This window comes from Peromyscus maniculatus, chromosome 14, assembly GCF_049852395.1.
Source record: "Peromyscus maniculatus bairdii isolate BWxNUB_F1_BW_parent chromosome 14, HU_Pman_BW_mat_3.1, whole genome shotgun sequence".
In the NCBI taxonomy this organism is placed as follows: domain Eukaryota; kingdom Metazoa; phylum Chordata; class Mammalia; order Rodentia; family Cricetidae; genus Peromyscus; species Peromyscus maniculatus.
Genome location: NC_134865.1, coordinates 29,210,404 through 29,226,053, shown reverse-complemented (window position 1 = coordinate 29,226,053; position 15,650 = coordinate 29,210,404). Strand labels below are relative to the sequence as shown.

Here is a 15,650-nt window from a genome sequence, read left to right as displayed (position 1 = left end):
CTCTGCTCGCTTGGCGAGAGCTGAGGCTGTAGCTTAGCTTTGTTCTGCCCACTGCTAGGGCTCTATTGCCAGCGCCTGCCTGGGCCGCATTTCTTTACGGCTTTGCCTCCCACCGGCGTGTACCTGTCTGCCCGCTGCTTTGGGCTATCTCGTGCACGCCTTTGCCTTTGTCCGCCACAGTCGCTGGGCGCGCCCTGCACACATAAACTCACGTTTAAACTTCCTACTCCCATGAAGGGAATACCTAATAACGAGTTATTCCCACCATAAGGGAAAAACAGAAAAACATTTCCCACGAAGGGATCCTAAATATTGAATTATTCCCACTCTGAGGGAAAAATAAAAAACATTTGAACCCAAATTAAGCAAACAGACAGCAAAACTTCTAACCTCTAAGCTTGCTTGCTCTCCAGTCAGCAGCAATGAGGCCTACCTGCCGATTCTTTGTAATTCAGATGCTGCCGCTCTGCACCGGCGGGAAGAAAGAGCTCAGAGTTTCAGCTATCCTGAAAACTCTACAGTTGGAAAAAGTCTTTTCTTCCTCCATTACCACAGGAATAGGCTTCTCTCTTTCCTTCATCCTTTCTCTACAGAGCCCAAATCTTTAGGCCTAGTTTCAAAAATTTTTCCCCTTTTTACCGGGAAAATTCTTTTTTCTTGATTAAAATTTTTCTCCTATTTCTAACGGGAAATTTCCTTTCCTTCCCTCTTCTCTTTTGGGAAGATTTTCTTTCTTTTTATTTAAAATCTTTAGCTGTCTTGCCCTTTCTTAACTTTGGTGCCTTCCTGCTTCAACAGTCCAATTAATTGTTCCTCGAGCAGTGACTGTGAGCTAGCTGCACCCATTTCAATCCACTCTCACCTGTAAAATGCCGGCCGGCCTTCCAAGAGTGTCCGTCAGCTGGTCCTTCTTACTCAGATCTCGGTGGGAACCTCCATCTGTAGCAGTAACGCCCGCGTTACCAATACGCGTTCACCATGTCCGAGCGAAGGGCTGCGGATTAAAAAATAGAGACAAGAGACAGTGAGTCATTCGTACGATTGGATGTCGAATGCCGTTTATTGAAAGAGGGAAGAAACCTTAAATACAGGCTTACAACACAAATGGAGGATCCCCTGAGGGCAGAAGTTCGCTACCAATGGTCTACAATCTAGACCCAATGTTCTGCATTCTTGCATCTAAGTTGTTTACACCAAATACAGGATGCACCTAAGTTGTTTACACCATAAGCAGGATGTAGGAACAAAGAACCTCCGGTAAGCTCTCCGATGATCCTAAGGTGAGAAGGACACCGGCAGGGAATCTGAATAGGGAGGACACCTGGTCAGCAAGCAAGGCTGCAGCCTCTCTCAGTCGGGGGTCAGGGCCCATGGCGCCCACAAACACTTGTGCTATATGTTTAAGTATCCTGTGATAGAGATCCTCAAAGGGTGTCCAGGACAGCTTGGGATATTTGGTTACTTGTTAGTGAGGACAGGAATAAGGGCAGCATTTGGAAAGAAGGCGTGTGAAATTGTTTTGTGGAATGCAAGTTCTTTACCATTAGCCATATGTGAATCATCTAGAGTGGCAGGATAGTTGGAGAGGGCAAAACATTTCAAGCAGCAATAGGTATTTATACAACCCCTTCTAGTTTTGAAAAATGACCTCGTGTATGGTATTGTGTGAGAACTATTAAGGGTATGAGAGACTATAGAAATCAGTAGACCTTGAATTTTGTGCTGGAGTAAAGGAAGAGGGAGGCTGATAAAGATTTTCAGCAGGAGGAGGACATGGTGGGGGAGATGTTCAGGTACTAGTTGGAAATAAACATTTTCTTTCTTGGTGTTGTATTGCTATGAGGAGACCCAAGACCATGACAACTGGTATTAAGGAAAGCATTTATTTGGGGCTGACTTACAGTTTAGAGGTTTAGTCCATTGTCATCATGGTGGGAAGCATGGTGGCATACAGCAGACATGGTGCTAGAGAAGGAGCAGGAAGAGAGAGAGGGCCATTGAGCCTGGCTTGGGCTTCTGAAACATCAAAGCCCACCCCCAGTGACATACTTCCTCCAACAAGGCCACACTTCCTAATCCTTTCATAATCCTTTCAAATAGTGCTGTTGCTTGGTGACCAAGCATTCAAATCTGTAAACATATGGAGGTCATCCTTATTCAAACCACCATATGCTTAGGGCTCAAAAAAATGTTGCTGGTTTTGGAGTTTAAATTTAATTAGGGGCTTATAATAAAAGACAGTTTTGTGTATTTGCAAAGACCAACAAGGAAAACAAAAAATATGTTATCGTTCGCATGCTGAGTGCTGTAGTATGATGCACTTTGGATTCAGCATGGAGGAGGAGAAAGTGACTTGAGTCTGCGTTCAGCTCTCACAGCACATAGTGCGTATCTGTTGCTGAACATATCAGTGATGTTTGAGTATGTAGGCAGGATCTCTCCCTGAACCCACAGCTCACCCATTCTTGCTCTTCTAGCTAGGCTGTTTGTCTCAGAGCTCCCCTTCCTCTGGTTTTGAAATGCAGAATTGCAGGTGGGTGCCACACCCACCCTGCTTTACCATGCATTATGGAGATCTGAACTCTGGGCTTTAGGTTTACAGAGCCAGTGCTTTATTCCCTGAGGCTTCTCCAAGGCTCTGAACTCTTAACCTATTGTAAGGACAAGTGCTCTTTTCCTTATCTCTGTGGCTAAGTCGAGCTCTTGAAATTTTCCCTACTGTGTAGACTCTGTTCTTGGTTAGGGGTTAGAGCAAAGAGGGAACTGGGAAAAGCATACAAACAAACCTGTAATTAAGATTGTTATGTAGAAAATCAATAATAGAGGTTATTGAAATGATAACTATGGGCCAGGATCTGGTACAAACACTTTAAAGAATTACCTCAGCATGGTGATGCACACCTTTAATTCCTACACACCCAGGAGGCAGAGGCAGGCAGATCTGGAATTCCAGGCCAGCCAGGGCTGCATAGTGAGAATGAAGGAAAGAAGAGAGTGATCTCACTAGATAAGAGTCTTTTAAAGCTCATCAGAATGACTGGTTGTCTTAGAGAACAATGCATGCATAGCAGGTATTGCTTATTAATTAGGGACTAGTTATTAATCACCATCATTTTACTAGTATAGGAAGGCATGATGAAGTTGAGTAACTTTCTCAGATCACATGGCTGGAAAGCAATGGCATCCTTTGGGGTTGGAGGTGAGATACTGGTTGGTGTATTGTGAGTTAAATGATGACTGTGCTTGAAATGTGAAGATGTATCATATGTGAAAATTGTATGAGGAGATGAAAGAGAAGCACCATGTAGCTTGGTGGTCAGAAATAAAGAAATCACCAAACTCAAGCTGATTGACTGCAGAAGCGGTAAATGGTTCAGAAGAACATAAGGAAGAAAACATTGTGTTTGGTAGAGATGACAAGTTCTGTTTTAGTCACCTTGTGATTTGATGTCATATAGTCAAGTGAGGTGACTGGCAAGGAATTCAAACCTAAGGAAGGTGGTTAGGAGCTACTCAAATGCAAATGATTGGTAGAGTCTCAGCTGGAAGTGTTTAAAGTTTTCAGTGGTACGAAAGCGTGGTTTCTTCCCTCTACACAAACCTGGCGAGTTAAAAATAAAGTCATGCTAAAATCTCTGCATAAAATTACTACATCTTTGCCCACACACACTTTAAAGGAAACCTAGTAGCAATTTCAGAAATCTGTTTTATATTTTTTGCATCTGTGTGGTATTTGTATATGCATACAAATATGCTTATGGCATACGTGTGTGTTTGTGTGTGTGTGTGTGTGTGTGTGTGTGTGTGTGCGTGTGTAGACCGGAGATGGACACTGCTATCTTCCTCAATTATTCTCCACCACTTTTTTTTTTATTTTTTGAAACCAGGTCTCCCTGTATAGACCTGGCTGGCCCGAACTCATTATATAGATCAGCTTTAAATACAGAGATCCATCCGTGGTTGCCTTTCAAATGCTGGGATTAAAGTTATATGGCGCTGCACCTGGCCATTTATTTAAAGTGACATTTTATTTTATTTCTAAACTTTTCCTCTGACTTCTAAAATTAGGTTTTTGAAAATGTTGTGTCATGGGGCCCTGCAAGCCTCAGGGCTCACCGGGAAACATTTGGCATGAGGTGAAGGATGAAACTTGGGTCAGCACCACTTTAGCAGGTGCTGGGTCAAAAACTTTCCGAGTCTGACCTTGCGGTTTATTTTTCTTACAGAGTAAACACAGTAAAAGTTTGTAAAAATGTCTCCATGCGACTGTTATCACAACAAAGCTTTAGGGATGGCTACATCTTACACTCCCTTGCAGAACACACCTCTAGAGCAAAGCACCTGTGACCTTCAGCCTTAAGGATGAGTTCTGTTGACTGATCAACAGTGCTCAGGGCAAAAGCCTCAGGAGGAAGGATTTGTAATCAGTGTAAGAATAGATTCTATTGATGGAGGATGCAAGCTGCCTGGGACCTCTTTCATAAGGATGAGTCCTATTCACTGAGAGACAAAGCTCAGGATTAGGGCCTAAACAATACTCAGGGTTTAGGGGGATTCAGATGAATGGTGTCTCCATAGAATAACAAAAAGATCACCAGGTTGTTAGACACCATGCACTCCAGCCTTCTGGGTGAAAAGGCATCCTTTCCTTCCCTTGAAGGAGATGGGTCTGCATGTTTAACAGTTCTGGTTCCAGATCCTTCCCTTCCTCTCCACCCACTCAACTTTGTGTCCTTTAAAAAAATCATTTATCAAGTCTAGTTTATGCTATTCACATACCTGTTCAACATAAAGCCAGACGACATTCCATGGAGAGGGCAGATGGGCATTCGGTCCCATCCCTAGCTGAGGAATCATTGGCAATCGATAGCTGTTAAAGAGGGAGAGTTTTCTTCCAGAATGTGGCCCCTAGTAGTCAACCACACTCCCATGGATGGCTCTATATCTCTAACTCAGTTTTCTGAGTCCGGTTCTCTCAGTGAACCCGGAGCTCACTGAATTGGCAGAGGTGGCTGGCCAGTGAGTCCCAGGGCTCTACTCCCTTACCTCCGAGGATCTGGGGTCACAGCAGATGTAGCTGTGTCTTTTATGTGGATGTTGGGGTTCTGAATTCTGGTCCTTTGGCACATGCGGCATGCACTTTACCCAGGAGCCATCTCCATAGCCCTCAATTCCAAGGAGCCTTAAAGAGTTTGTCACTGTTGTTTCTGGGCACGGCCGCCTGGCCCTTCCTGTGTTCCCCTGCCCATGTCTTGGGTGTGTTTCCTCTGGCTGGCATCATCAGCCTTGCACAGAAACCAACAGCCTCAGCTCCTGGGAACCCTCCCTGTCATCACAGCGGCTGCCACGTCTCCTGTTAGTTCACATCTTCAGTCAGAAACGCTCTCTTTATCATCCTCATTCTTTGTTCCCCCGATTCCATCCTGGACTTGTTATCCTTTGACGGTGTTGTTGCCCCATCCAAATACAAAGCTCATGGATGGAACTTTCGTGGCTAGGTGAACTCAGTGCTTCTCAGTTATTGCTTCATCCATCCTCTGGCACAGCCAGTATTGTCTGAATCCTAGGAGGAAGGCCGTTTACTCACCGCAGACTGAGACCAGGCCCTTTGGTACGTGCTCTTGGATGAAGAGGGATGGGAAGGGTGGAAGAGCGTATTTTAGTGATTTTTCCATGTTTGTCCCTTCTACTCTTGGTGGTTCTTCAGATGGGTGTCTGGCTGGTTGACATTAGATTATTTCCTCCTTTTCCACAGGGAATGATGATGTGGGAGTAGGTACTACCAGATTATTATCCTGGGAAACTTGAGTCCCTCTTTGCATGTGTTTTTATTCTTCATAAAACTTTTTTGTACCTCTTAGAGGTAGAAATAAGTGTTGGTAATTTATTATTTATGTATTTATTCTGTTTCTTTTCAGAAAAAAAATCCTAGTTAGCCTGTCTGAAAACTCATTTGTTCTTACTTCAGAATTGCAATTGGTTTGAAAGGTACAATAGTAGGATTTTTTTATTGAATTCTGCTCAAGCTATGAAGTAACACTGCAGCATAAAGTCTGCAAACAATTACAAGTGACAAATGTGTCCCTTTTTATTTTGTAGCCTTCCTTGAATCCCGGGGGAAGCCAGTCTTCAGATGTGGTGCTTTTGAACCACTGGAAAGTGAGGAATTTTGAAGTACAGCGTGGTGACATCGTGTCCTTGGTGTGAGTAATTCAGAAACTCACTGCACTGATATTTGTGTTTATCTGGATTCAACTGATAAGTCACTGCTAATGACATTCAGGCAATTATGAAATTAATGAGTGCGTCTTAAATATAATCCATATTGACATATAGCAATGCTAGAAAGGTTTTTTTTTATTTAATATATATCAGTTGAATGACATGACTAGTAAATTTTGTGTCATGAAATACTGACCAGAAATTATGCTTTTGATATTATTTTGCAATATTTTACAATTTTTTTTTTATCTCGGTAAGCAAAGTTCTGCGCTTTGTTTTACTACTTTTGGAAAGAAAACATTCTTAGGAAATGATAATTATGATGTGAAATTCAATGGCATTTGTGTGTGTTGTGAAATTACCTGGAAAAAAAGCTTGAAAAACTAGTATTATTGGCTTTTGTTTGCATCAAAAGATGGCGCTGTTTCTCTGTAAAATATTGTGACTGGGTGGGGATGAAAATTGTCTCCCAAGTGTTGGTTGTAAAAAAGGAATGTCAAAGTGTACATAACCGACTCAGTGACATCGTGAACACCCTGCACGTGCTTGAGTGCTTCAGAGTCCACATTTTTGTTTGTTTTACAAAATAAATCCACACCTAACCGACTGCAGCAGACCTTGCTTAATTTATTCTGGCTGCAGCTGTTTATAAAAACTGTTCTAGTATGATGCCCTGTTACGGAAGTCAGTGCATGGAGCAGCAATTGGTGTAGGAAAATTATTGTTGCTTATTTTCATGACGGTGAAACCTACTATTGAGTGAGAAGCTTTCTGTTTCCTAGTCACTCCTTTTCCATGAGCTAGAATGCGATTTTTCGTGTTGGATGATAATGTTAATAGTTGGAATAATCCAGTATCAATTTGCTCATCTTTACCTGTTGGTGATTTTCCTGCTGGACATAGATATTCTGTAAATGTGTTTCCTTCAAGGCTGCTCTTCCCAGGGTTCGCTTGAAAACACACGTTCCCTACGTCTGGTAAATGGGTAATGAAATACATTTGAGTGGAAGTTGATGGCAGGCAGCCAGGGATGGGATTGAAATGCATCCGAGGTTTCAAGTATTTTCTTTAATGTTAGTCTACACTTTGGAGTGTACTCTTATTCTGTCATTCAGTACACTGTTTTTGCTACCTCCTGATAAGCCTCTCCGCGTGGAATAAGCCTATCATGTACACATTGTTCTGTTGCCTTTGGTCTGACAAGTTTACATCCTCACTTAGTTCTTGATGAAGAGGATACCCACCCCAAGAGAAAGAAGTCATGTAACAAGTGGACAGCTGTGTGTTTTTCTCCCCTTAGGAAAACATACCATGTCTAAGCAGGCAAATTTGAATTGGTAATTGAAAACCGTGAGATGGCTCCTTGAAATTCAGGGTTGTGAGTCCATAAAAATACTCTGATATATCATGATTTATTTCTAAAGGAAAACACAGCTCTTTTAGGTAATTGCTATAGTGATTGATAATTATTATACAAATTAATTTAAATGAACATTTATATTCAAATTGGGATTGTTAAATTAGCTACTGCAAGTGAAGTACTTTTTTTTTTTTTTTTGAGACAAGCCCTGGCTGCCCTGGAACTCACTTGTGGACCAGGCTGGGCTTGAACTCACAGAGATCGCCTGCCTCTGCCTCCCAAGTGCTGGAATTAAAGGTGTGTGCCACCATGCCCAGCTGGTAAAGTGCATTTTTAATGAGTCATTTACGTGCTGTATCTTTGTCTTGTAGAAATGACATAACTTCATTTCATATGCTTTGTCACTTAGCAGGCCTCATTTACGTAAAAGAATGATTAGTGTTGGAATTATGTTATTGAACAACAAATAATTATTAAGCAATGCTGTTGTCTGTGTTTGAGAAAGAAACTGAGTTTGATAGTCAGTTCTTCAGCTTGAGGTTGTACTATAAAAGCTATGTTATGACATTTTCTGTCTTGTTTTATGAGCAAAGTGCTTTCTACACAAATATCCTTATATTTTCTTACAATTTATAGATTGCTTCATTTGAAAAGGTTGATGTTGGTGTGATAAACTTTCACCTATATATTTAATCCATGCCAAGCCCATTGAATATTTGCTTCCTTTTTTTTTTTTTTTTTTTTTGGTTTTTCGAGACAGGGTTTCTCTGCGTAGCTTTGCGCCTTTTCTGGAGCTCACTTGGTAGCCCAGGCTGGCCTCGAACTCACGGAGATCGGCCTGGCTCTGCCTCCCGAGTGCTGGGATTTAAAGGCGTGCGCCACCACCGCCCGGCTGAATATTTGCTTCCTTACAAAAAGCACTACTATGGTTTTTAACATAGGCAGTAATTTTCACTGCTACATTAGAACTTGCTCTCTTTTCAAGAAATGTGTAATAAATATGGTAATGAATATTTACCTGTTTATTTTAAGAGGAATATAAAATATACTTTGTCATTTTACTTATAAACTGTTGTGAACAGATTTCACTGATACAGAAATAATCTCTGGAGATAAAGAAGTATATTTTATTTAAGAAAAATCCTGAGACAGTCTTTCATGTATTCAGAATGTGTGGTGTATAGCATTGGAGCTCTACTACATTTGCATTTCTGGAGATTTGTTTTGTCTGTCTGGATATGTGTGTGCATGTTCATTTGTGTGTGGATGTGACTGTACACATGTGTGTGCCCATGTATGTGGAGGCCAGAGGTCAGTGTTGGGTGTCTTCCTTAATTTTTCTCTATTTCATTAGCAAATATTTTAAAAATTATTGTTTTATATGTATAAGTGTTCTACTTGTATGTATGTATGTTTACTGTGTGCAGTTCGTCAGAACTCCTGGAACTGGAAGTATAGATAGTTATGAACCAGCATGTGAGCGCTGCCAACAACACTCAGGGCCTTTGCAAGAGCAGTAAGTGTTCTCAATTGCTGAGCCATCTTTCTTCATTCACCTTATTTTTGAGACACTGACTTTCACTGAATCTTGGGATCTATGATTCAGTGGCTAGGGGCTGCCTAGCAAGCCCGGTGATCCTTGTGCCTCCATGTCTGCAGTCCTGGGATCATGTGCATTTATTACCATGCTCAGCTTTATGTCTGCACTGGCGATTGAACTCAGACCTTCATGCTTGTGTGATGGGCACTCTACCAACTGCACCCTCTCTCAGGCCCCGCCAAATAGTTAGCTGCCAACTCATGCTCAAGCTGGCAGCATTTATATAGCTTGAAAACTAGTGAGAACAATAACAATTCCTATAGTATAACTTCAAAGATGTAGAATTTCTAATAAATATAGTACAGTGAATGTGGGTTTATATTTAAAGGCCAAAGGTAAAGGTATAGACTGCTGGTAGATGATAAAGGAAAGGACACAGTATGGAAGATGTTAACTAATAGACGTTGCATGTAGAGAAAGTTTGTAAATTTTGTACAAAATGTACTAATAGTATTTGTGTGTGTGTGTGTGTGTGTGTGTGTGTGTGTGTGTGTGTGTGAACAAAGAACAAGGTTAACTCTGTGATAACTGCTTCCCAGAGAAGGGTCGACTGTATGACCTTGACTCCTGAGCTTGCTTGTACTTGGCCCTCTGTTGCTGTTATTAATGAGGAAAACATTAATGATGCGGTGACACAAATCACATGTGAATAAATGTACCGTCTGCATCAGAATGAAATACTTTCTCCATTTCCCATGTCTGAGATCCAATTCACATCACAGAGATAAATGATTTAGTAGAGTAGACTGCCTTCTATTGCGTGAGGTTTTATTGAGAGCTTGTTGACCAATGCTGTTTCTTAAAGCTTCAAAGGCAGGTCTAAGGAGGGAGCAGGTATGCACTGGAGTATGTCTCCTTACATCTCTTTGTCTTTTTCTTTTTGAATAGTTGGTCCTAGTGGAGTTATTGTTTAAGCATATTATTCAGTTATGCTAATTCAAAAGGAATATTTACTCAGTCACATGAAAGGCTTGGCACAGTATCATTTGCTGTCATTAAGTCCTTAGTATTACTGAATGTGTGTAGGTGGCACTGTACTCTCTTAATGGATTTGCAGTCTAATAGTAGTGCTTAAGGTGGATTTTCTATACCTTGGAATTGACTTTTTATTAACCTGTGTGGTGGCCTTACTGCAATAGGCTTAACATAAGAATCACAGTTTCTCAGAAAGAATATAGTACCTAGCAAGTCCAATGGGATAGAGATGCTTTACAGTAAATCTTGAATAATCACATTTATGTTTAAATGTTTTATTCTGAAATAACATTGGACCTAAAGTAAGCTTGTAAAATAGTATAGAGAGTTCTCTTCCACCTCTTCCACTTCATATAAAATCTTACAGTAGGGAATAATATTGATATTAATATTTTTAACTATATACCTTAGTCATTCACCAGCCTTTTAACTAATAATCTTTTAGATTTCCCTGGGCCAATATTATTCATTTTATTTTTCATTTCTCTTTGGTCTTCTCTATAGTCTGTGACAGTTCTTTGGTGACTTTTCTCTTTTATGAACTTAACACCTTTGACTAGTTTTTTTTTTGGAATAATGCTCTACCGTTACAATTTTCAAGGCCATTCTGCTTTTGAATGGGGATGGGAGTTGCTGAGGAAGGCACAGCAGTGGTGACAGCTGAATGGCATGGAGACTCAGGCAGAGGAGGCAGTGGGAAGAGGTTAAGAGGAGGGGAACTGATTAGAGGATCAGTTTTCTTAACAAGTCCTTTTGATATTTTTGGTCCTACAAGCTTGGATGGTGACCAAATAGGGTCCATGGCTTCCAGAAATAAGCTAAATCTACAGCTGCTAGGGAACAGTGTGTGGGAGCTATACAGTTTGGGGAAACGGCTGGTGGGCGTAGCAAAGGTGGACAGGAAGGAAGAAGGGCTGGGTTTCAGATTGTCTTAGTTGGGGTTTCTATTGCTGTGAAGAGACATCATGTCCACAGCAACTCTTAGAAAGGAAAAAATAAGGGGGGGGTGGCTTACATTTTCAGAGGTTTAGTCCATTATCATTATGGAGTAACATGATGGCATGCAGGCAGACATGGTGTTGCCGAAGGAGCTGCGAGACCTACATCTTGACCTGCAGTCAATAGGAAGTGGTCTGAGACACTGGGTGTAGCTTGAGCATAGGAAACCTCAAAGTCTACCTCCACAGTGACAAACTTCCTCCAACGATGCCACACCTCCTAATAGTGCCACTCCCTGTGAGCTTATGGGGGCCAATTACATTCCAGCTACCACACAGATGTTGGTGTAAAGTACTGTAGTGGAAGGTTGGTGTGAGGGACTTCTCACATGCTACCATCTGTCTTCTCACCACTCTAGCCATTGTGCTAAGTGCTTTGACTTTCATTTTGTTCTCATACCACTATCTGTAGGTAGTTGCTTTTAGCATTATGGAATTCAGAGCAAGCACATGGAAAATGAAGAACAAAGTGAGATTTGACTCTGGTTTCACATGAAACGGACCCGTACAGTTTGATGTCTATGTTCTTGTAGCATGGAATGTTCAGTGGGTCTGCTGTCATTTGTGTAAATGATAACAGTGTGGATACTTCTTGCCAAGTCAATGCACTTTTCATCCCATTTGTTTATTTTTCTTTTTAAATGTTGAGAATTTTAAATTTCCTCTGATATTCATTTTATTTCTATTTGGACAAAGCCAGGTTTAAACCTTTGCCATACAAGGTACTGTTTTTCCTGGAGTATATCTTAGGTGACTTCATGTGGCACCTCAAAGTCTGAGGTGAAAGCCAGGAAGGTTAATGCTGTATAGCAAAGGCTGGCTCCACAATAGGTAAACCTCAGGCATTGGGGAGAATGTTGGGGTGATCACACCCAAAGATAAGCCACATAGTTTTAGTATTGTCTGCTTATTATTTTCAGTCACCGAATTAAGCATTCTGTATTCTTTTTATTGCATTAGTTTTGTTTCTCATTGCTGTGATGAAGGCCTGAAGAGGCAGCCTCAGAGAGGAAGGATTTAATTTGGCTCCGGATGTGTGAAGATCCTTTATGGAAGGGAAAATTGGCAGCTAGAACTTGGGATCAGGCAGTATGAGCGTTCTCATTCTCTGATTTGAGTGGATCAGGAAGCAGAAAACAGACTGGAAATCAGGCTGGTCTGTACACCTCAAGGTCTGTCCCTTCCTTCTCAGGTCTTTGATGGGATCAAAGACTCAAGAGTTACAGTTATAGCCGGGTGGTGGTGGCACGGCGGCGGCGGCACACGCCTTTAATCCCAGCACTCGGGAGGCAGAGGCAGGCGGATCTCTGTGAGTTCGAGGCCAGCCTGGGCTACCAAGTGAGTTCCAGGAAAGGCGCAAAGCTACACAGAGAAACCCTGTCTCGAAAAACCCGAAAAAAAAAAAAAAAAAAGAGTTACAGTTACAATCTTCTGTCTTATCTAGAACATATTAAGTATTAGATTCAGGTTCTTCAGAATAGGGTACCTTTTGGAATGATCTCTGTAACTTGCCATCTACCCATCCCCCAGACTTCTCTGGATCTTAGTGTGTGTCTCTTGTTTGATATTGTTTGTGTTGGTTGTAGTTCCATCTTGTCTAGGTCATTATCCCTGATTCCTCCTGGACAATATTTGATAATCATTCCTATTGTATGTAGTTTTATATTAGGTTGGAACTTTCTTATTTAGACAAAAGGGGGAGATGTAGTGGGTAGCTGTGCCAGCTTTGACCTGGAAGTACTACCCCCATTGAGGCTTTCGGTAACTGTCACACCTATGAGACAGGGCCAAGACAGGAGCCCTTAAGACCTGAGACCCGGATGTGCTGGCTCTCTTGGTTCCTGGATCCTGGATGCTGGATGTAGCCCAAGCAGAGTTCTTCAGAGAACACCACTGGACTGCACTACACCTTTCCTGCACGCTGTAACCTATCCCTTTACTTGTAAGTTACCCCACAAAATAAACCTCCCTTTTAACTACGTAGAGTTGCCTTACTACTTCTACCAATACACACTAACCTTCTAGGTGTCACTTTCTGAAGTTTCCCCAAACAGCAGCCGCAGCCGAGGACCAGGTGTTCCAAAACAAGCTTGAGAGGATCTGTTTCACATTCAAACTATAACAGTCCTTGTTTGAAAAAAACACAAGAGGGCAATAGTATTATATTCAGTTTATAGACAAGAACACCGAGGTCTACAGGGCATAAGTTGTTTGCTTAAGGACAGAGTAAGTAAGTAGCAGGCCAGCGACTGGTGGTATGCTGCACCAAAGCTGTCCACTTAAGTATCATATTTAAGCATCATGAGGCCTCTCTGTGTGTGCTGTAATGGTGCAGCTGAGCAGCTTACCAATTCTTGGCAAGGTCAGTAACACTGGTGTGTATACATATCTTTCTTCATTCCTATTTCTGAAGCAAAATGCCTATATGATGATTCTTAAAATGTAGTCTCTTTATTAATAGTCCCGGGACTTTATTATGAGCTTAGAGTGTGGAAATAACCGCAGCAGCTGGCTTGTGACGTGTTAAACATTGCCACTTTCTGACAGATGGCCAAGGTGGTGACGACATCTCCTGCAATACCTGTGAGCAGTGTTACAGAGATTTGAGCTGGAGAAACGAGTGAAATAGAGTAGAGCCTGTGGGGGAAGGAAAAAAAAGAGATAGGTTCTCATTTTCTTATGTCTTAAGATCTTGTAAATCTTTAAAGGTCCCTTGACCTACCAAGGGAAATTAATTGGAGCTTGCTAAAAAAGGAAAGTCATACTTTTAAACAAATGCCCAGAGCAATGAAAGGCCTGACTAATGACCTATAATTGTATTAAAAGCCAGTTGTTGGTTGAGCTTGGAAAATATAACTGCATACACTTATTGTTCTACCTGTTGGTGCTCGTTCTGAATTTATTTTTGTCTAAAACAAATATTTTTTTCTGAGTTTGAAGGTAATTTTTGTCCACGCTGAAAGGCTACAGCTTGTAGAGCAGGACTATTAGGGTGAAGGGCCCAAGTTTCTAGCTCTTCATTGGTAATTGACAGTAAAATGCTGTGGAATGGAATCCAGTATCTCACTTGATTTTGAAGAGATTCAGTTCATGGCACTTTACATTACCCATAGTCATTTATTTTCATTACTAAGTGTATTTGCAAATGATAATTTTCTGGAAAAATAAAGTGAGGTGCAGCATTGTTGCTGTTATTTGGCATAGATTTAACTGATTTTTAAAAAACTGTTCATGTGCATACAGAATTGCTGTCTGTAAAGCAAGCCTTAATAGCAATTTGTTTCCTTGAGCAGGATAAACTGCCTACACAATGCTTGTACAGTTAATTATGCAATAAAACACTTTCATAGTTCAGAGACAAATTATAGCTTCAAAATGTTTCAATGATCATAAATTTCAATTTTGAATTATAGAGATTTTATGGTAATATCACTATAGGAGCTATCCATAGCTTTTGTTCATCCCATTCTTTTAAATACTACGTCTTAGGAGAAATGAATAGAAGTTGTCACAAAAGAAAGTTGTATAGGCAGCGTTCTAGGAGATACTGCACACTTACAACTGTTTCTGTTTGCATGGCAGAGTAGCACAGTTTGCAAGAATACGTTACTTGATTTGAAAAGGAAAACAAGGACTATGTGCAAGACAGCATTATGGAGGGTCTCCAAGTACACATGAAATGTTACATGTAAGGGGATGTTGAGGAACAGCATATTCTAAAACAATGTGTGTGTGTGTGTGTGTGTGTGTGTGTGTGTGTGTGTGTGTGTGTGTGTGTTGAGGCCAGAAGAGGATGTTGGGTTTTTTGGAACTAGAGTTACAGGAAATTGTGAGTTACCTGGTGTTGGTGCTGGAGACTGAATTCAGGCCTTCTTTAGAGTAGCAAGTGTTCTTAACCACTCAGCTGTCTTTCCTGAATCTAGGGAGTAGTATTTTGAATTAGTTTCAGTAATAATGGGAACAGAATTAATTATGGTTTTCAAACAGTAAGTAGTGTAGGTATCAAGCAGAAAATACAGCAGAATCAGAATAAACTGTGGTGTAGGCATGCGAACTTACCCTGTGTAGTTTGGAAGTCACTAGCAGGATATGTAGCCATAGCTAAAGGTAGGCCACTAAGATCAGGAAAGAACTGGTTCCCACTTCTGGCTTTATGATACTAGTATATTTCAAACTAAGTCCATTTTTAGAAAAATGAGAAACGGCCTTGTAGGGTTGCTTAAAGGCATTTGAATATTCACAAAGCCCTGGTAAAGATACAAGAGGGAAGGAAACACATGTCAAGGTGATATTTGGTATCATTTCCCTTTGGTTCCCTCAGTTGGTAAACATCATAGGCTATCAAGCTAGGAAGCTAAGAGTGATAGCCAAAGTAGTTAGATGCTGGCAACACTTTTTTAAAAATTTATTTATTCATTTTACATCCCATCCGCAGTTTCTGAAGGTGAACATACAATTGGCAAGATTTCCAAGCTAAAACTTCGGCCTGAAAGAA

General features: G+C 41.0%; 1 protein-coding gene across 5 annotated transcripts in view; it reads left to right on the top strand.

Annotated features, from left to right (window-relative positions):
• The window catches only part of Immp2l (inner mitochondrial membrane peptidase subunit 2), an 867,453-nt gene that overhangs the window by 79,404 nt on the left and 772,399 nt on the right, over positions 1 to 15,650 (top strand). For all 5 annotated transcript variants that reach the window (XM_076550737.1, XM_076550738.1, XM_076550736.1 and 2 more), the window contains exon 4: positions 6,100 to 6,203. In XM_076550737.1, the coding sequence (XP_076406852.1) occupies positions 6,100 to 6,203 (104 nt within the window). The remainder of the gene's footprint in view (positions 1 to 6,099; positions 6,204 to 15,650) is intronic.